Consider the following 25,273-nt stretch of genomic DNA (forward strand, 5'->3'; position numbering starts at 1 on the left):
GTACAGCAAAGTGGGTTTCTGTCCTCCCCCTGTTCTGCGTGGGTTTCCTCCTGGGTTCCTCCCATAGCTGAAAACCCACAGACGACAGTGTTACTGGCATTGGCCACATATCCCAATGCTATGAAAACATTTTCCGTGCAAACTATTCCATCGGGATCGCACGTAGCGGCAGCGGCAGCAGCAGCATGATCCCTCCCCTCCCACCCCGCCACTGTGGAAAACTCGGCAGGACCCCCCCAGAACATCATTGTTGAGGCTCGGTGAGACTCTCCGGGCTAAACGGGGTTCACGTCTGTTTTCGTTCAACCCCGGCGAGAACTCGAGAGGGCATGACGGGCGTCTCGTTGGCTGTAGCGGGGACGTGGACTGCCAACGACAGAAGTTGAGTACGTCAATGAAAGCGAATAGAAATCTGCGCGAAAAAAAACTGCGTCGGAGGGGAAAAAAAATATGGAAAGTATTGCGCGAGGCGGCTGGTGATGGATTATGTTTCGCCTGATCGCAGCATGTTTGTGGTACGTTGGATTTCGTTTGCACCGTGTACGTAGCGTCGTTATTGGAGACGCCGCTAATGACGACACGTGGTGCGCGCACACCGCAGGTACGACGGCGTGATGAACCGCGTGAAGGCGCTGTCTCGAGCGCATGCAGAAGCTGGCGACGGAGCGCGACAAGCTGGCGCAGTGCGTGCTCTTCCAGTACGGCCGCTCGAACCCGGGCCAGGGCCGGCCCGGCGGGGCCCGGCAGCGCTCGCTGGACGCGAGCCGCGTCGCGTACAACGAGCTACTGCAGGACGACGCCGCCTTCTCCGAGTACGAGAGCTGGTCCGAGCGCGGCGGCGGCGGCGACGGCGGCGGCAGCTCCTGCTCCTACTCCTTCGCCTCGACGCCGCTCAAGAGCGCGCCGGGAGGCCGCGGGCCGTCCCGCCACGGCCACGGCCCCGCTTCGGGCCGCTCCACGCCCAGCCTGCGGCGCCGACGCCATGCGCCGGTGCGTCAGCGTGGACTCGCTGCGCGTGCCGGACGCGCGCTACGAGTCCGTGTGCAAGGTCCCGCGCAAGGTGGCGGCCGGCATGGGCGCCCGGTCGCCCTGGTCCGTGTCGCGCTCCGTCAGCGTCGGGGGCGGCAGCGTCGGCACCTCCTCCGCGGCGAGACGGAGCCGCGGCGCGGGCCCGGGCTCCCTCGGCAGGCGGGGGTGGGGGGCGGTCGGTTCCATCGGCTCGTCCGTGTCCCTGGGGTCCCTGGCGTCCTTCGGCGCCGTGCCCGCGCTTGTCCATCGCCGAGGAGGAGGAGGATGGCGACTGCGAGGACGCGGTGGACAGCGTGAGCGTCTTCTCGGCCCGCTCGCCCGTGTCGCCTCCGCCGCCGCCTTCGCCGGCGCTCGCCCGCTCCCTGCAGCTGGTGCGCAGCATCGGCGTCCGCGGCCTCCGCGCCCCCAAGGGCAGCGGGATCCCCACGCCGTCGCGGCGAGGGGCGGCGGCGGCGGCGCCGGCTCGGCCCGGACGCGTAGTGAGCGCAGCGAGCGCAGCACGCCGCGTGGCAAGCCCCCGCCGCGAGGAGGCGCCGGTGCTCTCGGAGGGCGACGCCGTCGGAGCGGAGGAGCGCGGCGCTTGCCGTGAGGTACGGCGCGAGCTGCGTTTTTTCACGTTCGGGAGCCACCGGCGCCCTGTGGTGACCTGCGGGGTCGCGGCGGTGGTGGATCTGGCTCGGCAGGGATGGTGGTTTAAAAAAAAAATTGGGATTGAAAATACATTTTTATTTTATTTTATTTGTTTGAGCAGTGGGCAAGATTTTTTTTTAAATGCCATCCATCCCACAGAGGTTGACACAGAGCTGCAAATTATTTTAATAAATATATTTGTCAGTGAATTAAAAAAGCCAAAGAATATATACAATAGTTTTGATGTCGCCCTTATCCTCCAGATTTTGAGAAAGGCCCCACGTTTCAGTCTCAGTTATGCTTCGCTGCTGAAATTAATATTTCATAGCCGTGTATTTGCCACGTCACCGCCGCGTAGTGCCACGCGGCGCCGCGTGTGATGCTCCGTGTGCCCCCGTTGCCCGGCCAATGCCCTTTTAATTCTGCCCTAAGCTGGGTGCGTACCCAGCCACGGCACGACCCCGTTTCACGGCGTTGCCGCATTCTCGCGAATAGAATGGCACCTTCACCGGGGCTTCGGGACGAATGTGCAAGCCTGCAAAATGATGGTGACTGGGTGACAACGATGACGACGATGATGTTGATGATGATGTTGATGATGTTAATGATGTTGATGATTCGATTAAAGCTTTCGTGACTGCAGGGATTCATCTTCTTGGTTCTTTCGGTAAAGTCACGTAGAAGGGAAATAATAAAATAATACAAATAAAACATCATAAAATACAATTCTAACGACGAAAGACAGCGTCTTTCCGACAGACCTGTTCTTCACCTAAGGATGACTGCTTGCGTTGTTGTGGAAACGTCGTGAGAATTGTATTTTATTATGTTTCATTTGTATTATTTTATTATTTCCCTTCTACATGACTTTACCGAAAGAACCAAGAAGGTGTTGATGATGATAGAGAGGAACAATTCTAATAAAGGTGCCACCACACCGCCCAATCACCAGGCTCACGTAGAGACCCACAGACTCGGGTAGAGACCCGCAGACTCGCATAGCAAGTCACGAGTGTCTCATCTCATGGAGTGACTTGTCCTTGCCATAGCAATATGGAAATTCCACCACCTGTCTCAGGCACACCACCACGGATGAGCACCACCCAGAGTTTGTTAGCGTAGGGAGAGGCCTTCAGCGGCCGCCCTCTCCCGTTCGCTGCAGTCACACGCGGCTACCGCTTACGCGTCTCTCTCCCCGCGCGCCGTACAGGACGTTGGCCAGCAGCTGGAGCGGATGACGCGGCAGCGGGAGGAGAGCGGGGCGGCCACGCGGACCGGGGACCTCGAGCGGAGCCTGGCGAGCGCCGTCGCCGTGCCAAGCCTCCGCGAGCGCCTCCTGGAGGTGCCGCCACTCCCCCGCTCCCGCACCCGTGTGCCGCTCGATGCGCCCGTTCACGGTTTTGATTTGCGTGCGGCTCCGCGGCGCGCGGCGGCGCGCGCGGAGATCGCGACCGTGCCACGCAGCGACGGCCACCCCCCCTTCACCCACATTCCACAGTGTCCCCAGTTCGATTCCATCTCCCGGGCGCGGCGGTTGAAACAACGGTGCCGGTTTCCTTAAATCCGCTCGGCAGTAGAAATGTTTACGCCGCGGTGAGTCGGGTCGGCAGGTCGCGTGCGGGTGGTGTAGAGTGTGGGTACCCCCGCCGGAGGTTCTTCCTGCGCCGGTGGCGGCCGCTTTGTCGTGCACGGCGGTGACGGTGAGCGGGGCCCGCAGGACTGCGCGAGGATGGCGGAGGAGAGAGCGGCGGGCGACGAGGACTCGAGCCACCTCGTCACGCGACTCAAGGACAGGATGTCGGAAGGACGCTCCGCTCCCGTGGTGAGTCTTCAACCCCTGTGACTGGCCGCCTGCCGCCGTCCCTTTGCAAACCGCACGCAAACCCAGCGGTGACACGGGGGGTGCGACGGGGGGGGGGGGGGGGGGGGGGGAGGATACCTTCATCGGACAACAGTCTGGGCAAAGGCCACTGTTCCCTGCTGTGATCTCCCTCCTATGATGTCTCTGCTATAATCTCCCTCCTATGATGTCTCTGCCTATATCATATTTATACCTCTTTCTCCCGACGCTCTGGACGAATGTCCCACCGCCGTCGAGCAATCGTGAGCGCCAGCGATGGGCTTGAGGAGGCCTACATCCAGCAGTTGATAGATAATGGCTGTCGATGAAGATTAATTACGAGTTTGGCACGGCCGGCTGCGACTGTCATCAGACGCGCAATTAGAGCCGTGGGAGAGTTTTCAGTCACGGGCGTGGGTCGGCGCCGCCCATCCTTCTCCCCACTTGGTGCTGAGTCAGCGGTGGTTTTCCCCAAGAATAGGACAGACTCGTCCCCGCCACGGGAACGTGGAGTTCCACCATTGGCTCACTGCCAGACGGGGGCGAGTGCCGGCTTGTCTTGGTGGAAGGTTAAGGGCGCAGCCCCTGCAATTGCTCGCTCGCGCTACTGCCGGCCGACGGGTCCTCCGCTAGAGGGTGCGTTGGCCTACTCTTCCGCGCCGGCCGGGTGGCGTGTAAGATTACCCACACTTTACACCACCACCACCACGACGACCGCCGCACTCGTGCTGCCGATCGTAGACTCGCCGTGGTGAGGCCATCGGCACTGCCGGGTTGGACGGGGGCCTTACCTACATTTGAACCGTTGCCGTGTTTCAGACCTCCGAGGCACGCGATAGTCCATCGGATCGTACTCGCGCGCGCGGGACAGACGGACGGGATGAGAGGGCTGGGAGGGAGGAGAGGGCTGGGAGGGAGGAGAGGGACGGGAGGGAGGAGAGGGCCGGGAGGGAGGAGAGGGACGGGAGGGAAGAGAGGAGCTGCTGTGTCTGAGGGAGGCTCTGGAAGAGAAGGACTCGGACATCCGCCGGCTTTGCAGCGTCCTCTCCAGCAACGAGTCCACCATCGCGGTGAGCGACGCTCTCCCTGACCGCGCTCGTTACGACGATGACAGCAGTGAGTGTTTGTATTACGGTCTCATAATAACAACAGCGATAACAACAGTGAGTGTTTGTGTCATGGTCTCATCACAACAACAACAGTGAGTGTTTTGTATCATGGTCTCATCACAACAACAACAACAACAATGAGTGTTTTTATCATGGTCTCATCACAACAACAACAACAGTGAGTGTTTGTATCAGTCTCATCATAACAACAATAACAATATGCAAAGAACACCGCACGGCGCTGCACAATCCCCACACGCTGAGGCGTGTGTGTTGGCAGACTGAGATTCTTTCAGCCAATTAGCAACGAGCGTTTACGCACGTGGGGGGGGGGGGGGGGGGGGGGGAAACCGGAGGACCCGGAGTAAAACCCACGAGTGCGACGGGGAAATACTCAGTGCCACGCACTGACGGGATGGATACAGATCAGTCGGCGCTTGCCGTGACGCCTTCTGTCGACACGGCACCCTTTCTCAACCACACACGCGTGTCACACGTGTCACGTGTGTGTCGGCGATGCTCTCGGTCCACTCCGACGCACGTCCTCACCGTGGCGCTCTGCCGAACGACGATGCGGCACGACCGGGAATCTCACCGGAGCGCCGTGCGGCACGACCGCGGCAGCTTTGCGTTTACCGAGCGGCGGCGGTGGGCGGCACCGCGTGCCACGGTGCGCCACGCGCCAGAGGTCGCAAACGGGTTTTGATTGCTTACCCGTACCCGTACCCGGCTGCACCAGGGTCGAAAACGGGTACCCATACCCGTACCCTACCCGATACCCAGCTACCCGTACCCAGCCGGGTATCGGGTAGGGTACGGGTATCGGGTACCCGATTGCGACCTCTGGGATGAAGCCATGTTGCAGGCGCGGGTGGGTTGATTCTAGGACCTTGAATTGTGAGAAGAGACAAGACGTTGGGAAATGAGTGACAAACGGTTACTCACCAGTGACTCATGGCCTACCCGTGCCCGTACCCGGCCGGGTACGGGTAGCCGGGTATCGGGTACCTGGTTGCGACCTCTGCCACGTGCGTCACGGTGCCCCCCGTTGTCATACGCAGAGCCTGGACACGGTGCTCAAGCAGAAGGACGAGGAGCTGAAGCGATCGAGCGACGCGTTCCTGGAGATGATCGACGGCTTGCGGAGCAGCCACGCGCACGCCGCCCGGCAGAAGGACGCCCTCATCGCGGAGATGGAGCAGGCGCTGCGCAGGAAGCTCCGCGACACGGAGGTGCGGAAGGCCTCCATCCCCTCCCTCTCTGAGATTGTTTACCGTGGCGCGCAACGACCGCAGTAAGAGTGCCGCTGCGCGCGCCGTGGACGTTAGAGAACCCGTGACGTCGTTCGCAAAGAGTAGGCCGCAGCGTGCCGCCGGCGTCGGGTTGGTCTGCGTTTAAAAAAAAAAAAATCACGCCGACACATTCCACGTTCGTCCAGGAGCTGCTCAGGAGCAGGTCGAGCGGCGGGGACGAGGCGTTGGCGGAGGCGACGGAGCGCTGCGTGGAGCAGCAGCGGCAGCTGCAGCAGGCCCTCGTCGACAGAACCCGGGAGCTCTCCGAGCACCAGCAGGAGGTGGAGAGGACGCTCCGGCTGGTCGTGGACAAGGAGCGCCTGCTCAAGGTGCGACGCCGCCGCGACCCCCCGCGACCCCCGTGACCCCCGCGACCCCCACGACCCCCGCGACCCCCGCGACCCCCGTGACCCCCGCGCCGCTTCCGCTGCGCCGTTGACGCGGGGGCGGCCGCTACCGTCGGCGGGAGCCGCCGCGCGTTCCGCGACGTTGACCCCCCCCCGTGGCCGTCGCCGTGCCGATCTCTCCACAGGAGAAGACGGAAGCCTCCTCGACGGCGGAGGGCGAGCTGAGGGCTGAGATCGAGCGGCTCAAGCGCAGCGCGGTCCAATCTCCGCGCGGAGCAGGGGCGGGCGACGCTGCTCGGGCGGTGCCCGGAGACACAGAGGCCCCAGTGAGTCCCCACTTGTCACCCGTGTCACCCGCCCCACGCCTGCCACCCACGCCACCCGTGCCACCTGTGCCGCCACTGAGCGCTACACTCTGGAATCCCCTTGAGTTCTCGTCATCACTGTGAGCGGCAGCAGCCATGAGCTCTCCACCGATGATGCTGATATTGCTGCTCATGATGCCGATGATGGTAAGGGTGCTGCTGTTGCTGCTGATCATGATGGCGCTAATGATATGGGTTTCGCAGCTGCTGCTGCTGCTCATGGCAATGATGAGGATAATGCGAAGCGAATGATAATGATGATGCTGCTGCTCGTGATGCTGACGATGACAATGATCTCACTCGTCATGATGAGGATGCTATTCACGATAAAGACACTGTTGCTAACGACGACGAGGATGTCACAGCGGCTTCCCGTGATAATGATGATGACACTGATGACGAAGCTGCCACTAACGATGATGCACGTGGTAAATTCGGCAGGAGAGGCCTCACCAAGGAGGCCGGGATGGAGGCGGTGTCGACACGAAGCTCGTAGCTGAGAACGTGGCGCTGAAGGCCCAGCTCGCCCAGAAGGAGAAGCTCCTCCAGGTGAGAGCCGTCTCGGTCCATTTGGGCTGTACGGGCCATATCTGGCTGTATCTGGCTGTCTCTGACCGTCTCTGGCTGTACGGGCCATATCTGGCCGTCTCTGGCTGTCTCTGGCTGTCTCTGGCTGTCTCGGGCCGTCTCTGGCTGTCTCTGGCTGTCTCGGGCCGTCTTGGTCCGTCTTGGTCCGTCTTGGTCCGTCTCCCATCGTAACGTTTAGTTCAGCGCTGCGACGACTCACTGTGGGCAGCAGAACATAGTGGCAGTGCTGCAAAATGTATCGTTATTATTACGATTCCGTGTGTTTACCAAGGGAGGCTTCACTGAGTCTCAAGACTCTATTTCAGGAGGGTCCTGCCCAGTTTTCGCTTGGGAGGGTGACGCTGCTGCTGCTGCTGTTGTTGTGTGCGATCCCAATTGAGTAATTTGCAGGGTGATTTCTTCAGCATTGGGATGTTGTTTGGGCCAATAACAGTGACATTGTGTGGTTTGTTTCGTGATGGGAGGAAGCCAGAGAACCGGGAGGAAACCCACGCAGAAGAGGGGGGGGAGAACGAACCAACTCCACACAGAAAGGCAGGCGCCCGAGTCAGAGATCGAACCCGGGCCGTTGTTGACGTGAGGCACGAGCAGTACCGCCGCGTTGGCGCCCAGCGACCCGCCGCAGTTGCCAGAACGCTCCCCGTGACGGCAGCAGGGCGACCGAACTGCCGGGGGTCGCAACTGTTAGAGCAGCACACGCAAAGCGGAAACATCGCCAAACGAGCGGCGACGCTGTTGAAGTAACAGCGCCGCGTCCGACGCCCCCAAACCACCACCCCGCCGTTTTGTTGTCGGCATTGAGGCACCGATCGCTCGCACGGACGGCAACGCCCAGTCGCAGCGACGTTCTGACACTCGAGGGATGTGCCCCAGGAGTTGGGTGAGGAATGGGCTCCGGCATTCGTACCAAACCGAGGCCCGGCGTCGTTTAGCTTGGAGCACTCCAAGCTAGACGACCCTGCGCGCTGCACGATTTCCTCATTCCGCCCAACCCAATGGCCGTGTCCTCTCGGGCGCATTAGGGGACGGGTCGATGGCGCGCGGAGGGCATTCATCCAGCGATGGCTTGACAACGGCTGACGGTGATCGAGTGAGTTGGTGCAGTGTCCCGGGTGCTGCATTGACACTTTGAAGCTTGTGAATCACAAGGCCTGGTGTTGGGGATTCACTTAGCCCACCATCTTTTAATTAACACGACTTTGTGGCGAGTCAACAGCGATAATCCTACGCCCGTCAGTGGAAGTGCGCAGTGTAGATTTGGGTCATCTGGGGTTTACAGGTGAGGGACGTGGGGAGGTGAGGGGTGGGGGGAGGTGAGGGGCGGGGGGAGGTGAGGGGGCGTGATGAGGGGCGTATTGAGGTGTGGGACGTGGGAAGTGAGGGGGGTGGGGGGAGGTGAGGGTGGGGGGAGGTGAGGGGGCGTGGTGAGGTGAGGGGTGGGGGGAGGTGAGGAGCCTGGGGAGGTGAGGGGTTGTGGTGAGGGGCATATTGAGGTGAGGGACGTGGGGAAGTGAGGGGTAGGGGGAGGTGAGGGGCTTTGGGAGCTATAAATCTTTTTTTTTCACAAAGATGTCCACCCGGGGCGGGTAAGAACGCTACAACAGCGAACGGTACAAAACCACGATAGGAGTGCAAAGTACAAGGGTGACACCGGTGAAGGGTGACACCGGTGCACGAGGCCTACTCTTTTTCCGAACGACGTCACGGGATCTGTAGTGGCACCCACAGTGAAACGGACGTTGTGGTGCGTGTGTGTGTATATAGTTTCTGTGTTTTTTGTCGCTATGCCCCCCGCGGCATTAGGCAGGGGGCGTCCGCCGGCTCGAGCCGTCAACCTCCGCGAGAAGCGGCGAGCGAGCGCTCGGCCTTCCGTGACGAGGCCATCGGTGCACAAACCACGCAGAGCTTCTCGCGCCGTGCGGCGTCGTGTGCCTCGCGTGTCACGTGCCGGATGTCGTGTGTCGTGAGTTGCGTGTCGTGTCTCGCATGTCGTGTCACGTGTTTCGCGTCTCATGTGTCGCTTGTTGTGTCTCGCGTGTCGCGTGTCGTTTGTCACGTGCGTTGAGTGGCATATCTCGTGTCTCACGTCTCGTGTCGTGTATCATGTGTTGAGTGTTGTGTCTCGCATGTTGTGTCACGTGTTTCCGCATCTCGCGTCTCATGTGTCGTGTGCTCGGGGCAGGAGCTCATGGGAGAGGGCAGCAGGAACGGAGGCCACGGCCGCTACGACTACGACAATGACGACGCTCACCACCACCTCCCTCCTCCTCGACGACGACATAGACGACGATGAGGGGGATGACGGTGAGACGCACGGCGTGCCGGGCCGCCCGCGTGGCGAGTTCACGTTGGGAGCTGCAGATTTTCCGCGCGGGGTAAATAATAAAAACGCTCTGCCCTCTTACTTCTGGAAGCGAGGGGAAGCGTGGCTCTCCGGAGTCCGGCTGGGTTCTGTGATGAACAAACTGTCGCCAAGGAAAAACACTTTGGGCCGATGTGAGCACGTGAGCAGTCGGCGATTTGACTGCTTGAAAGAGTTTCCCGGAAAATGTTTTAAATAAAAAGATGTGTTCAGGTTTTCTCGCGCGTGTGCCGGGCTCTACCGGCGATGTGCATCGCGACGATGGATCGCGCGTTGACGCGTGTGTGTCCGCGTACCTGGTGCGGTGTGTAACACAACGCCACGGGGGAGACAAAGGCGCCGGGCACGGTGCTGGGCCACCCACCTCCTTCGGGTGCCGTGCCGGGCCCTCACCTCCCCAGGCCCCTCACCTCCCCACGCCCATCACCTCACCCCACCCCTCACCTCCCTCACCTCCCCATGTCCCTCACCTCCCCACGCCCCTCACCTCCCCACGCCCTCACCTCCCCACGCCCATCACCTCACCCCGCCCCTCACCTCCCAAAGGCCCTCACCTCCCCCCACCCCTCACCTCCCTCACCTCCCCATGTCCCTCACCTCCCCACGCCCCTCACCTCCCCACGCCCCTCACCTCCCTCACCTCCCCATGTCCCTCACCTCCCCACGCCCCTCACCTCACCACGCCCCTCACCTCCCTCACCTCCCTCACCTCCCCATGTCCCTCACCTCCCCACGCCCCTCACCTCCCCACGCCCCTCACCTCCCCACGCCCCTCACCTCCCCACGCCCCTCACCTCCCCACGCCCCTCACCTCCCCACGCCCCTCACCTCCCCACGCCCCTCACCTCTCCACGCTCGCCCCAAACAGTCTGTTGAGGTATATTCATATTCTCAGGTTTTTCGGTAAAGTCACGTGACTTTACCGAAAAACCTGAGAATATGAATCCTTGCAGTCACGAAAGCTTCAAATCTAGAATAGTCTGTTGAGGCTTACACGATGCCGTTGCGTGCCCCCCCCCTCCCGGTCAAGATTTGCTGCCGGAGTTCCCTCGGTTTGCCACTCGCTCCCCTCCACTGGGGTCCGTCCCTGGAGAGCGAAGCGACGGGGACACGAGTCGCCCACCCGCGGCGGCCTTCAGCAACGGTCTCGAGGCCAAGGTACCGCTGGCTACCGACACCAAACATAAAACATCTTATTTGATTTTACCAGGTGCAAGGCTACCGACACCAAACATAAAACATCTTATTTTATTTTACCAGGTGCAAGGCCCCGCTTGAGCTATCTCTGGCTCTTTTTTTTTAAGAAAGCGACCTGGGCTGCCACAAATGATAGCTCGAAAACCAAGTGGCGGCTTGCCATCGCGTCAAAATGGCGGCCGAGTAGTGGAATTAATGGAAACGCGTGACGTTGATTCTAAATGTGGAGGGAAAACACGGAGGGCCCGGGAGAAAAATCCACGCGACCACGGGGAGACAGAGAGAGAGAGAGACACGCAGACTCCAATATACAGGCATCGTCAGGGTCGGGAACGAACCCACGACCTCCTGGTAGCCAACACATCGTCACCGTGGTAACAACTAGCGGGGGCCACCCGTCACCGAGGTGCGGCGACGATCGCACCGTTACCCACCTGGTGTCGCCGTGTTGCAGCTTCACGCTTTGAGAAGTCCCAGTCGCCTTGCGGCGTCGCCAGAGGACAAAACGGACGTCGCGGTCGGTCTCCGCTCTTCTAAAGTGCTCGCTTGACAGCGCTTGGCCCTGAACGTCTAATTAAGGCCACACGGGGGATCTTTGTTTTGTCCGCGTGTCGTTTAGAAGGCCGCGGGCTCGGACGGTGATGGCGGACGGCAGCAGTCGCCCCCCACGGCCGTGTCCACTTCTGCCAGGTGAGTTCAGAAGTCGGCGCACAGCGATAGAGTCGTGGACTGAGAGTGGCTGGAATTGATTATTACTATTATTACTATACTATAACGTGTTACATCTTTATTGGTTCTTTCGGTAAAGTCACGTAGAATATTTCCCTTCTACGTGACTTTACCGAAAGAACCAAGAATATGAATCCCTGCAGTCACGAAAGCTTTAAATCGAAATCGTTGTGTGAGGGGCATTCCTCGGGGTTGCCCTGCGACGCACCGCATGCCCGGCCGCGCCGTCACCTCTCTCGCTCCCCCGCAGCGCTGCGGCCTTGACCAAGCAGCCCAAGCAGCCCGCTAAGCAGAGGCCCTCCAAGGCCGCCAAGCCGGGGCCCCCCCAGCCCCCGAGGCAGGGCCCCACCAAGAAGAGGGCGGCGATGGCGGCGGGCGGCGGAGCCTCGAGCCACAACGGCAAGAAGGCCGCCACGCCGCGCCAGGACGAGTGAAGGCCGCCGCGGCCGTGGGCGCGGCCGCCGTCCGTAGGTGGAAGCCCTCCTCGTCCTCGTCGTTGTCGTCGGCGCCATCATCGGCCGTGGTCTATCCACTGCCGGATGTGAAGGCCTCCCGAAAACCGTCTCTCTCGATGCCACGATGCTATGGCCCCACCTTGCTCCTGATCTCATCCCTCTCTGTTCTTGAAGTCGCAAAGTAAAAATGAGTCGGGGTCCAATTCGTCACCGGCCAGGTTCTGTCCACTGCTGGATGAAGGCGCCTCTCCAGGCCGGCGCCATCCGTCGCGATGCTGCGATGCGACGCCCCCAACCGGACACCCGCGCACGAGCCGGTTTCATCGCTCCATCTCTTCGGAGGAACGTCATCTACGGACACGCTCCATTCCTTCCACCGCGCTGCGTTTTTAACGTCTTCCATGTTACGGGAGCGCCGAAATAACCTGCGGGCGCTCGCCTCGCACTGCCTGCCGAAGACTTGACACGCACGCACACACACACACGCACACACTCGCACACGCACGCACACACGCACACACTCGGGAGATCAACAGAACGACACGGAGCAAGTTTTGCACATTTAGAATGATGCTTCAGGGGGGCAATAATTTCCCTTTGTACTCTCCCTTCGCTGCGAACCTCATCGACGGAACTTGGAAACTGCCGCGGTGCAGAGCGCCGAGTGGGCTTCGTCGGGGTTTGCTGGCAGGAACGCTCTCGTTCTCCTCTCCTTCTGCTGTAAAACAGAATCCCCAAATCACCCTGTGGACTCGCTCGACCTCGGCGGCGCGGGTGTCGCGGGTGGCGTGGGTTGTCGCGGGTGGCGTGGGTTGTCGCGGGTGGCGCGGGTTGTCGCGGGTTGCATGGGTGGTGTGGGTGGAACGGGTGACATGGATGGAATGGGTGGCGTGGGTGGAATAGGCCCTTGCGGCAAGTGCGTGCCGTGTCCGTGCCGCGCTGCTTTTAGAGGTCCCCTTGCTGACGTGCTCACTGCCTCTCGTGCATCCCTCTCGATGGCGCGTGCTAGGTCTCCGCGGGTTCCAGTCCGACCCGACGGGGTCGGAGGGGGTCTCTGAGCGCTTTAGGTGACAGCATTTCAAGGCGTTCCATAGGGCACCCCCAGTGGCAGCAGCAGCAGCAGCTGTCCCTGCGTGGTACCAGGTGACTCGGCACGTGGCCTGCGAGCGGGCGCCAGTCGGCTGCCAGTAGGGGGCGATGACAGCCGCTGTGCGATCCCAATTGAGCGCTGGTGTCGCGGTTCGAGCGCGGCGCTCCGAGCCCGGCGAGCCGAGTTCGATTCCCGCCCACGGCCCACCAACGCCAGCGACCCCTATTTATCTGAACCGGTCCTGAGCCTCCCCTAGGTCGACTCGGCCTCAAACGGAGTACCTCGTACGTTGCGTAAACATCGCCGGCGGGCGTGGTGCTGGCCACCCGCCCCCTCGTGCGCCGTGCCGGCCTTCGTAGGTGCTGCCACTCTCTCTCGGCACTTGCCCCAACAGTCTGTTACAGCCTATACAGGGTGGGGCGGGGGGAGATCTTTGTCTTCGGTCGCGATTGACGTGGGTTGAACGGCGATTTTGCAGGTCTCGTCTCGAGGCAGAGGTCGCAACCGGGTACCCGATACCCGTACCCTACCCGATACCCGGCTACCCGTACCCGGCCGGGTACGGGTACCCGTTTGCGACCCTGGTGCGGCCGGGTACGGGTACGGGTAGGCCGTGAGTCACTGGTGAGTAACCGTTTGTCACTCATTTCCCAACGTCTTGTCTCTTCTCACAATTCAAGTTCCTAGAATCAACCCACCCGTGCTTGCAACATGGCTTCATCCCAGAGGTCGCAATCAGGTACCCGATACCCGTACCCTACCCGTACCTGGCCGGGTATGGGTAGGGTACGGGTACGGCCGGGTACGGGCACCCGTTTGCGACCCTGGTGTGGCCGGGTACGGGTAAGGAATCAAAACCCGTTTGCAACCTCTGTCTCGAGGCGCCTGAGACGCCGTGTCCCCCCACCTCCCCGAGCGTTTCCTCGTCGTGTGGTTGGGAGTGCAAGCCTGGTCGTGAAGCCACGGCGCAAGTGACTGAAATCCTCCTCGCCCTCCCTCCCTGCCCACTGCCACCGCCCCGCCTCCATCCACCCAGCAGTATAAATGGGTGAGGACGCAGCCAAGATGACGGGTGGGGTAAAGTGTGGCTAGTCACACGTCGTCTCCCAAGGACGCGCGGCCAGTGTGGAAGATTGTGTCCAAACAACAAAAATGCCTCCTTTCCGTAAGCGCGGATCCAGCAGCGGCGACGCGGGCGAGCACTTGCGGGGCTGCGCTTTACCTCTCGCGCGTCCGCACGAGTTCTGCACTGGGACACGCGGACTCGGCGTCGCTCTCTCTCTCTGTGTCCACGTAGAAGACGTCGCCTGCCGAACGCCAACAGGGCACTGCGTGTTGTGTTTTTTTTTTCTTTCCGTCAACGGTTTTTTGCAAAAATTTGGTCGACTTGCACCTTCATCCTGACACTACCACCGATGGATGGCTGCGGCGTGGCATGGCAAGTTGACAACAACTCTACCGGGGGGGAAGGGGACAGAGGGGGGGGGGACGTTTGTTTTTAAATGACCCAAAAAAATCCACTTCACGGTGTGTCTAAAAGACGCAGAGTCAACGCTAGATTTCAACAAAATCGTCACTGGAGTTGACCAAACGTCCCCAATGATGATAGGACCAGCAGAGCTCGGGCAATCGTTGCTGGTGACGCCGGTTTGGGGGGAGGGGGTGAGGGGGGGGGGTATAATCTAGAGCGGCGATTTGACCTGCGATTTCTCCATGAACGACGATGCTATGCATACACATGATTATTATTATTATTATTGCTGCTGCTGTTGTTAACGTTGTTAATGTTGATTGTGAGCGAAGCTCACTGGATAGCGGTGTTCGTCAATGCAACCGTGCGTGGTGGGTCGTACTGTTCTGCTTGGCAGTGTCTAAGCTTTAGGTTAATGCATATTAAGTGAAAAATAAATAACACCGAACGATGTTCATTGACGGTATGGAAGCCTCACGTGTTCATTCAGCTGAGCCGTCTCCATACCTGTCAACTCCTTATCAGTAGCCCTACCTTGTTAGAGAACAATTCACACATTATTGGTCACCCCGTGCCCTTGGAAATCTCAACGTTCATCCTACAAAGTCCCATCACAAGGGAGAAACACAAACACAAATAGACGAACAAAATGTTTGTCGCCCGTATTGAAACGGCCGTACGCCCCCGTATGGACCTGAAAACTCGACAAGAATACGGGGTAAAGAGTCCGGGTCGACAGCTCTGCGTCTGCGTCAGCTGTACCGAGCAAGCAATCGCCTGGGAAGCTCACGTGGTGTGTCACGTGACCCACACCACCACGTGCTGGCATTCTGGACCCAACTTTTTTTGTTATTTTTCTCTGCTCTCTCTCGCAAAGTGGAACCCTCGCTGAATGTTTACGAGTTCGGATGGAGTCTCCTGCGAGGGTCAGAGAGGCTGAGTTCGACTCCAGGCGTCATACCGGGATACCAGTGACCACTACAAAGATAAAGATCCCCCGTGTAGCCTTAACGGACTGTTGGGGCAAGTGCTGTGAGCGAGCAGCACCGACGAAGGCTGGACACGGCACACGAGGGGGTGGATGGCCAACAAGCACGCCCGGCCGCCTTTGCCTCCCCAGTGGCGATGTTTACACATCGCACCAAGTACTCATTTGAGGCTGAGTCGATCTAGGGGGAGGCCCAGGACCGGTTTAGATAGTCGTCACCGGTGTTGGCCGTGAGCGGGAATCGAACCCGGGTCGCCGGATTCGTACACTACCGCCCCCCACTATCTACACACACAACAACGCGACTCCGCAGCGCAGACAATCGGTGGAGAGATGGGGGTGGATTAGAACGGCGTTTAGTGTTTAGTTTGGTGTCCAATCCTTCCCGGCACCTCCGATTAGCACGGTTGGCTACGTACGGTGCGAAAGAAGTTCAACACACTGTAGATTAAATCTTCACCTAAAGCTTTCGTGACTGCAGGAATTCATCATACTGGTCCTGTTTTATTCTAAACGTGGGATGTAGAATTCGTGTTTTTTTCTTTTTAGTTAGTCCATTGCATGTCGCTAATGCTCACGGTTTTTCGAGTGTGTAACCGTCGGTGCACACATTTGTCATTTTTAAGTTCCGTTTTAGACGTTCAAATCCTCCGCGTGTAGACGACCTGTTTGGGTGTTTATACGTCAGGGGCATCGCACACGGTCGGAAGGTGACGACTCAAAGTTCGGCTCGACTCTCAACTCGTCCCATCATCGTTCCAAAGGTTCATAAAGCGGGTACCGCTTTGGCGTTCTCCTCCACGCTTACGCGGCGTGAGCGTGGTGGAGACTGCACTCTGCTTGCGTTGGACACGGGACTCGCGTTAATACTCGACACCCTATAATAATAATAGGGGTTTTCCCCTTTTTTCTGGCAACAAAACTGAAACCTTTTTTACAAGGAATCATGCGTGCATTAATCACAATACTTGTGGTCAGAATGCAAACAAAAACACACTGGTAATATTTGCATTGTCCTTGAAACGGATTGGTCCACACCAGAGACAGCTTTCTTTTGAGCCTCATCTCAATTGGTGCTAGACCAGAGGACGCCAAAATGCGTACGGAAAAAAGAGGGGAACACCCCTATTATTATATTTTGATACTGACAAAGGAGGTCTAATGACTCGACACCCTTTTGACCTTGACTCAACCGCGATCACGACGACGCCGACGCCGCCGGCACTAAACGCCGAGCCGCTTTGACAAACCCCCCGGTACGGATTGTCTCTGCTCGTTCCTGCCCGCCCGAGGTGACGTCGTGACACCGACCCTGGGCTCGACTCCATTTGGGCCCCGTGGGTCACTGAACAGCGGCCACGGTGCCGCCTTCCGTCTCCTCCGAATGGGCCCCGTGGTTTAGTTTTTTTTGGCTCCCAAAAAATGTGTGGGTCTTTAACGTCCACGTGCACACCCGCAGTCACTGACCCCAGGGCAGCCTAACGGAGCCCCGACCCCGCGAACCTCCCGCGGAAATTTATGTATTTATTTATTATGAGTTATGACCGCGCGCTCGTTTAGTCAGCAAAAGCTTCTGCGAGTCTCAAGACCCATGTTTCACGAGGGTCCTGCCAAGTGTGTCGCGGTAGGGGACGATGCTGCTGCTTCTGCTGTTGTGAGATCACGTGTGAGTCATTTGCATGGAATTTTACAGCTTTGGAATTTTTTTTTTGTTGGGCACTACCAGTTACATATTTATTTATTTTATAGCTCTCATGGAAAACCAGAGAACCCGGATGAATCCCACGCAGAACTGGGAGAGAGAATAAAAAAAAAACATTCCACGCAGAAAGACGCCCCATCTGCAATTCGAACCCAGGACCTTCTCGATGTGAGGCCACGGGTGTCAGTCACTGTGCCGCCCGTCTCCCAACGCAGATGTCCTTCCGATGTATGCGGCAGAGCCCTCTGCGTTGTCGCCGCTGTGCTGTGAGTGGTGACTCTCTTCGCCGCGGGTGATCACCTTCACAGGGACCTGCGAGCACCGACCCAGCTAACGATGTGGCCGCGCTGTTGCTCCTCCGTCCTGCACGTGTTCCTAACGTTCAGCCCCTTTGTCAATCCGCTGCCGGCAAAACAAAATGAATAAAAGCACAAATTTGTGACGGGCTAAAGTTTGTCTGTGCGTGTGTTCAGACTCCTCTCTCTGTCTCGAGAACGACTCAGAGGCGTTGGAAATCGCACGCGGGAGGGCAGCCAGGATCGGCGTCAACAATTGCCCAAGGTCTGCGGTCCAATATTGGGATGTTTAGCCAGCTCCATGAATGAGTGTTTACTCATTCAGTGGGGTGGGGGTGGGTGGGCAGGGACGATCCAGACGAAGAGGAACCCGCTTGCTGTGCTGCCATCAAGCCAGGAGATCGTGACTTGCATGTGTGTATGCTGAACTTCTTTCGCAGCGTATGTAGCCAACCGCGCTAAGGGAGACAACGGCGACCGGGCGTGGTGCTGGCCACCCACCGCCTCGTGTGCCGTGCCGGCCTTCATCGGTGCTGCTACTCGCTAACAGCACTTGCCCCAACAGTCTGTGCCGGCTACACGGGGGATCTTTGTCTGTGTCCGTGGCTCGTATTTGCCAGGTGGTGTTGCGAAATGCCCAGAATGGCCGCCAGGCGTCACTGCAGCATCGTCACGCGGCGCGGGATTAGAGATTTCGGCCACTGCCGATTGCAGCCCGCATTGCATGGAACTGGGGGCATTCGTTAGCATGGAGACTCCACACACACGCCAGTCACAACAACAACAACGTGTGTGGCCCTTCATAGGGCAGTGACTAACTCGGAGACAGTCATACTTGGAGGCACTTTTTTTATTTAACACACGATTACTGTTGCTAGCCTGTACACAACACGAGCCGTCTAACAAGACGCACAAAAATGAAACAGACGACGTTTCGGGCAATGGTCCTTAGCCCTTCCCTACAACGCCACTTACGTGCACATTTACGTCCTATGGAAAAAGGACATTACCCGAAACGTCGCCGGTTTGTACATCTTTTTTTTCCTTTTAAAGGTCCCGAACACTGTTAAATAAGAATATGTTTTACCCTCTCTGGCAATACAACATGTTAAGATGTTGACACCAAATATAAACCTTTTACAAATAATCAAGTCTGCACTAACCACACACAGTACTTGGAGGTGAACATGCAAACACAAAACATGCGCTGATAATAATATATATTTCATTGTCTTTGAAAGTGATTGGCCTACACCAGAGGCAACCTTCTTCATGGCCTAGTCTCACCGGCGTCAGACCAGAGAACATCGCTAATAGGCGAACAGCACAGAGACAATGCCACACATAGCATTGATAGCTCAGGGTGAAGCAACGATATCATGGGATACATTTTTTGCCAGTATCAAAGTATGAAAAAAAAATTGGTTTTACCCTTTCTGTGAAGATGCTCAAACACCAAATGGAAAACTTTTGCGAGGAATCAAGTCTGAGATGACCACACACGATGCTTGTGATGAACATGCAGACACAAAACACGCTCTGATAATGATACACGCGTTGTCTTTGAAAGTGACAACAAAAGCATCATCGCGAAATACATTTGTAGAAAGTGGAGAACACTGCATAGAGATTACAGAGCAGAACGACAGACTCTGCTTCCAACTTCCGTCTCGCAGAATAAAAACAAAATAAAAACGTCAACGTATTTATTTGACACATCCCATCATCCCCCACGGCCTTCTGGAGGATGCCTCACCTCACCAGCATTGCCCCAGTACAGACACAACTGTGTGTGTGTGTGGTCGGTTTCGATCGCACAGGGTCTCATCGGCGAGGCAGCGTTGGCGTGAACCGATGTGCAGGTGATCGGCCAATGCCTACAGGCCGAGTTCGACTTTAAATTGTATCATACGCAACACAACATCGCCATTGGTGACTATCAATAGTACTGTATAACATGTGACCATACATACTGCGATTACCAATCATCCGGTGCATGCAGCGTGCAGAGAATTCACCTGCATGGGTAACCACAAAGAGGTGGTATTGTCGGTCTCACTGTGTCATTTGAGAATGGTGGAGTGCGTGCAATTGGAACGCAACGGAGTGCAACCCGAGTGCAATTCTTCAGGGAAAATAATAAACACACCAAAGACAAAGGACCCCCCGTATAGCCTTAACAGACTTTTGGGACAAGTGCTGTTAGCGAGCACCCATTAAGGCCGGCACGGTTCACGAGGGGGTGGGTGGCCAGCACCACGCCCGACCACCTTTGTCTCCCCAGTGGCGATGTTCACGCACCGCACCAGGTACTCATTTGAGGTTAAGTCGACCTAGCGGAGGCCCCGGACCGGTTCAGATAATCGCCATCGGTGTTAGATTTGTAGCGCAGTGCACCACACCACTGCGCCACCGCTCCCCGTGACGCACACGCGCGCACGTGCGTCTCACTGATTGCATTGTGACGTTTCACTGCCGATTGCATCCAATTGGGAAAAAACCACGAGAACCCGACAAGGCCGGGGTGAGATGGCGGCCAATCCAAAGAAAAATATCCCCCGTGTAGCCTTAACAAATTGTTGGGGCAAGTGCTGTTTGCGAGCACCTATGAAGGCCGGCACGGCACACGAGGTGGTGGGTGGCCAGCACCACGTCCGGCCGCCTTTGTCTCCCCAGCGGCAATTTTTTTTTACTTTACACACCGCACCAGGTACTCATTTGAGGCTAGGTCGACCTAAGGGAGGCCCAGGACCAGTTCAGATAATCGTGGGCGGGAATCGAACTCGGGTCGCCAGGTTCGTAGCGCAGCGCACTAACCGCCATCACACTGTGCGTAAATGTTATATAATTTGTGGCGGTTTTGGGGGTCCGACCCCCCCCCCCCCCTCCGCGGCATGATGGATAAGAGACACCAAGGGTTAGAAATGGGACCGAGCGAGGCAGGATGGAAGACCGGAGCGAGTTTTTTTCGGAAGGAATCACGGCCGAGTCTAGGGGCGGCTTGCCTGAGCGTTGTTTTCGTGTTCATCCCGGAATCGCCAGTGGTCGTCCGACACGCTCTGCATCTCTTCAAAACGGTACGCGGACGGATAAATATGCTCGATAGAATTGTGTCAAAGGCCTGCGGATATACGTATAACAACTGTACCTCTACAACATCGCCGTGTTATTATTCTTGTAATTGAACGCGCTGCTGAAACAGACGAATCCATGTTAATGCGTTAGTCAAAGTTCGCGCCCAACCCCCCACTCCCCACTCCGGCTGAGTTGGTAGAATCCAGATCGAGATTAGACCCCTACCCAAAAGCGCTGGCATCTCATCGTTGCATCTCCGCCGTTCAATGTATGGGCCAGGGCAGAAATTGGCAGCGCCTGATCTATAAACACTTTCGTAGTAGCAATGTACTATATTTGTTTCCTGAAATAATAGTGAAATTATTGAACAATCCACATATTTCAAGCGATTAGCGCAGACTTCAACATTCTTCTCTTGCGTGTGGCAATATGTCACAGGAGCTAAATGCCAAATGTCGAGCTCCGCTCGCCACGCCGAGAGGACTTCGGGAGAGGATTCACTTTAATTGACCTCGTTAAGACAGCGAGAGGCTGATTACCATCTCGGGCGGGACCCTGAGATATATCAGGTCTGGGGTTTCAAGGGCTAACTCATTAGGCCGACTCTTCGGGCAACAGAGACCGGGCGGACAGCATTCCTCCCACCCACCCACCACCTTCCACTCAGAGGGAGAGCCACCAACGTTCATTGCGTTGTAATTGGTTAATTATATCGGCTGTGTGAGTGGGAATGGGCGGAACGCGTCGCTAGTCCGACGGTATAGAATTACGTCGGCCTCTAAGGAGGAGATGGAGACATTAAATCAGTTCGTGACGGATTGTTACATTGCAGGATCGTGAGATGTAGCAGCGGCTTGGGTAGTCTATCATCCAGCAGTAGATTGACCATGGCTGGTGATGAGTATGGTGGTGAGATGTTAAACTACCTCGCCTACTATACAGGAGGTCGTGGGTTCGATCCCGACCCTGATGCCTGCTGTATATTTGGAGTTTGCGTGTCTCTCTCTCATCATCATCACGGTGGCTAGGAGATGTTAACTACCTCGCCTGGTATACAGGAGGTCCTGGGTTCAATCCCGACCCTGACGCCTGCTGTACATTTGGAGTTTGCGTGTCTCTCTCTCTCATCATCATCATCACGGTGGCTCGGAGATGTTAACTACCTCGCCTGGTATAAGGGGGTCGTGGGTTCAATCCCGACTCTGACGCCTGCTGTACATTTGGAGTTTGCATGTCTCTCTCTCATCATCATCACGGAGGCTAGGAGACGTTAACTACCTCGCCTGGTATACAGGACGACGTGGGTTCGATCCCGACCCTGACGCCTGCTGTACATTTGGAGTTTGCGTGTTATCCCCGTGGTTGCATGGATTTTTCTCCGGGTCCTCCGGGTTTTCCCCTCCACATTTAAATTGAAGACACGCGTCTCGAGTATTTGTTGGCTGCTCGACATCTCCACGCGATGAGCCACTTTGTCGAGATATTCTTTTGTGGCCAAGTTCGCTTCTGAAAAATAGCTTCACAGCTGAGTGGGCCTCACCTGGTAAAATAAAAGTATATCGTTCGGTTTAAATTACTGCCCACGACAGCTACATTGTCTCGTGCACACGTCACATTTGCATGCGTGAGAGGGAGCTGCGATGTTGTAACTTCTCCCCGCCACCGTGCGTTCTGGGTCACGGCGAGCGTTTCCTGCCCCCTTGCTTGGTGAATGGCACGGACGGAAGATCACCGAAGGCCATCAGCATCGTCGTCGTCATCATCATCAATCAATCATTGTTATCTTGTCTTGTGCGGCTGTCCCCGCCGTCACTAAACGAACATTCCAAGCGCGCTTCTCTGCGCATAAGCGAGTTTCAAGTTAACCGTGGGTTCGAGGCAGCGCCCTCTCGGCACCGTCGTCGATAAAACGAGGAACAGATTCGTGGGGATGTTTCCCCCTCGGCGGATGGACGTGCCTCCGCCGAGGGAATGTGGAATGAGCGGTCCTGAAATCGGGGAACTCGGTGCTTGAGCCAGGGGATAAAAGCGCCGGCTTTGGCCTTCATTCGAGGAGGAACTCTCGTTGACTTCTCTCTCGCACGTGTGTTTTTAGTCAGCTGGAATTTATTTTTGGCAAAATGTTAAAACCACAGAGGCGGCTGGGTGACTCAGAGGTCAGAGCAGCCAACTCCTCTGCGATCTTGGCTTCCAATCGAGGTGACCGCACAAACGATTCCCCTTGCGGTTATATTTGGTTCTAAACTTGCGTTGTCTGAATTCCACCTTTTTGAGAACTCACACGATCAATTTGCGACAAATACGTCTCCGCATCAGGGTGGGCGCGTGGCACGGAGGTTCACTTTGGGGAGCTCACAAGCAGCTCTGTGATTCATCACAAAGATTTTTGGGATAGATCGCGTAAGTATAAATGCGTCGTAACCCTCCACCACCCGGCAAGCCAATTAGTAAGGAATTTGTTTCGTAAACAAAACGTGCCAATTAGTTTACTACTTCAGTCCACCGGTGTGTTGGAGACTAAATCCACAACATTCACAATTTGAGCCGTACGACGTTTCGCTGGTAATTACATCAGCCAGCATCATCGGGCGATTTGCCAGAATAGAATATTGGTCGAGAAAGCCTACGTGTTAAATAACTCTGTGATATCTGCTTCCGCGGACAGTGCTCGAACAGAGGGGTCATGCACTGTCTTGAATGGATTCGTCGTTTCACGATGAAATTGGGAGACGATAAAAAAAAAAACTTTAATAAAAAACTCGCTTTATCCTTACAGCGCACTGACTGACGTCACACGCAACAACCGCATCATTATCCCCGCCCCCGGCCCTACTTGGCTCCGAGCCAGATGGTTGGTTCCAGCTCCAGCTCGGCAAGCAGCCAGTGGAAAACTACCCGTACCGCGAGAGCCCGGCGCTGGCGCGGCTCGGTTGTGACAGTGGGAAAGGGAGAATTGTGGTAACAAGAGCCGCATTATCAGCTGACCTACGCCTTCCTGGACTTGGTGACCAACAGCGAAGAGGCGATCGCTCGGTTTACACTTGGCCCTCGCGAGGTGGTGCAGGGGGTCATTGGGTTACGAGTGGCAATTGGGAGGGTATCTCTTACACGAGATGTCTGCGTTATGCGTCAGCGTAGGTCTTGCCCAACCCAGGTTTCAAAACAGACGATGTCTAATAATACCCCCCCCGCCCTGCCCCGCCGCCCACCTTCGCTGTTGATCGCGTGGCCACATGAAGGAGCCCGCGCGCGCGCGCCCCACGATGCGCGTGAGTCACCGCCGCGCGCGCGCATCGCCCGCGGGGGGGGGGTGGAGGTTGGGGGGGGGTGGAGGTTGGGGGGTGGAGGTTTGGGTGGGTGGAGGTTGGGGGGGGGGTGGAGGTGGGGGGGTGGAGGTTGGGGGGGGGGTGGAGGTTGGGGGGGGTGGAGGTTGGGGGGGGTGGAGGTTGGGGGGGGGAGGTTGGGGGGGTGGAGGTTGGGGGGGGGGAGGTTGGGGGGGTGGAGGTTGGGGGGGGGAAGGTTGGGGGTGGAAGTTGGGGGGGGTGGAGGTTGGGGGGGGGGGTGGAGGTTGGGGGGGTGGAGGTTGGGGGGGGGTTGAGGTTGGGGGTGGAGGTTGGGGGGGTGGAGGTTGGGGGGGGAGGTTGGGGGTGGAAGTTGGGGGGGGGGGTGGAGGTTGGGGGGGGGTTGGGGGGGTGGAGGTTGGGGGGTGGAGGTTGGGGGGGTGGAGGTTGGGGGGGTGGAGGTTTGGGGGGGTGGAGGTTGGGGGGGGTGGAGGTTGGGGGGGGGGGGGTTGAGGTTGGGGGGGGTGGAGGTTGGGGGGGGGGTGGAGGTTGGGGAGGGTTGAGGTTGGGGGGGGGTTGAGGTTGGGGGTGGAGGTTGGGGGGGTGGAGGTTGGGGGGGGGGTTGAGGTTGGGGGTGGAGGTTGGGGGGGTGGAGGTTGGGGGGGTGGAGGTTGGGGGGGGGTGGAGGTTGGGAGGGTGGAGGTTGGGGGGGGTGGAGGTTGGGGGGGTGGAGGTTGGGGGGGGGTTGAGGTTGGGGGTGGAAGTTGGGGGGGGTGGAGGTTGGGGGGGGGAGGTTGGGGGTGGAAGTTGGGGGGGGTGGAGGTTGGGGGGGGGTGGAGGTTGGGAGGGTGGAGGTTGGGGGGGTGGAGGTTGGGGGGGTGGAGGTTTGGGGGGTGGAGGTGGGGGGGTGGAGGTTGGGGGGGGGGTTGAGGTTGGGGGGGGTGGAGGTTGGGGGGGTGGAGGTTGGGGGGTGGAGGTGGGGAGGGTTGAGGTTGGGGGGGGGTTGAGGTTGGGGGTGGAGGTTGGGGGGGGTGGAGGTTGGGGGGGGGTTGAGGTTGGGGGTGGAGGTTGGGGGGGTGGAGGTTGGGGGGGTGGAGGTTGGGGGGGGGTGGAGGTTGGGAGGGTGGAGGTTGGGGGGGGTGGAGGTTGGGGGGGTGGAGGTTGGGGGGGGGTTGAGGTTGGGGGTGGAAGTTGGGGGGGGTGGAGGTTTGGGGGGGTGGAGGTTGGGGGGGGGTGGAGGTTGGGAGGGTGGAGGTTGGGGGGGTGGAGGTTGGGGGGGGTGGAGGTTGGGAGGGTGGAGGTTGGGGGGGTGGAGGTTGGGGGGGGGGGTGGAAGTTGGGGGGGTGGAGGTTGGGGGGGTGGAGGTTGGGGGGGTGGAGGTTGGGGGGTGGAGGTTGGGGGGGGTGGAGGCTGGGGGGGTGGAGGTT

The 25,273-nt window shown here is 58.1% G+C and overlaps 1 protein-coding gene across 1 annotated transcript; it reads left to right on the forward strand.

Moving 5' to 3' along the window:
* The first annotated feature begins 645 nt into the window (after window positions 1-645).
* Window positions 646-10,720, forward strand: LOC133354766 (dynactin subunit 1-like). Its single transcript, XM_061571865.1, has 13 exons — window positions 646-990; window positions 1,037-1,147; window positions 1,287-1,619; window positions 2,870-3,001; window positions 3,377-3,481; window positions 4,319-4,387; window positions 4,480-4,569; window positions 5,670-5,840; window positions 6,047-6,229; window positions 6,433-6,573; window positions 7,054-7,161; window positions 9,383-9,504; window positions 10,593-10,720. Exons 1-12 carry the CDS (start codon window positions 646-648, stop codon window positions 9,491-9,493), a joined length of 1,899 nt encoding a protein of 632 aa, XP_061427849.1. The 3' UTR covers window positions 9,494-9,504; window positions 10,593-10,720.
* Window positions 10,721-25,273: the final 14,553 nt, after the last annotated feature.

This window comes from Lethenteron reissneri, chromosome 48, assembly GCF_015708825.2.
Source record: "Lethenteron reissneri isolate LAM-NWPU_2019-01 chromosome 48, ASM1570882v1, whole genome shotgun sequence".
NCBI classification, from domain to species: Eukaryota; Metazoa; Chordata; class Hyperoartia; order Petromyzontiformes; family Petromyzontidae; genus Lethenteron; species Lethenteron reissneri.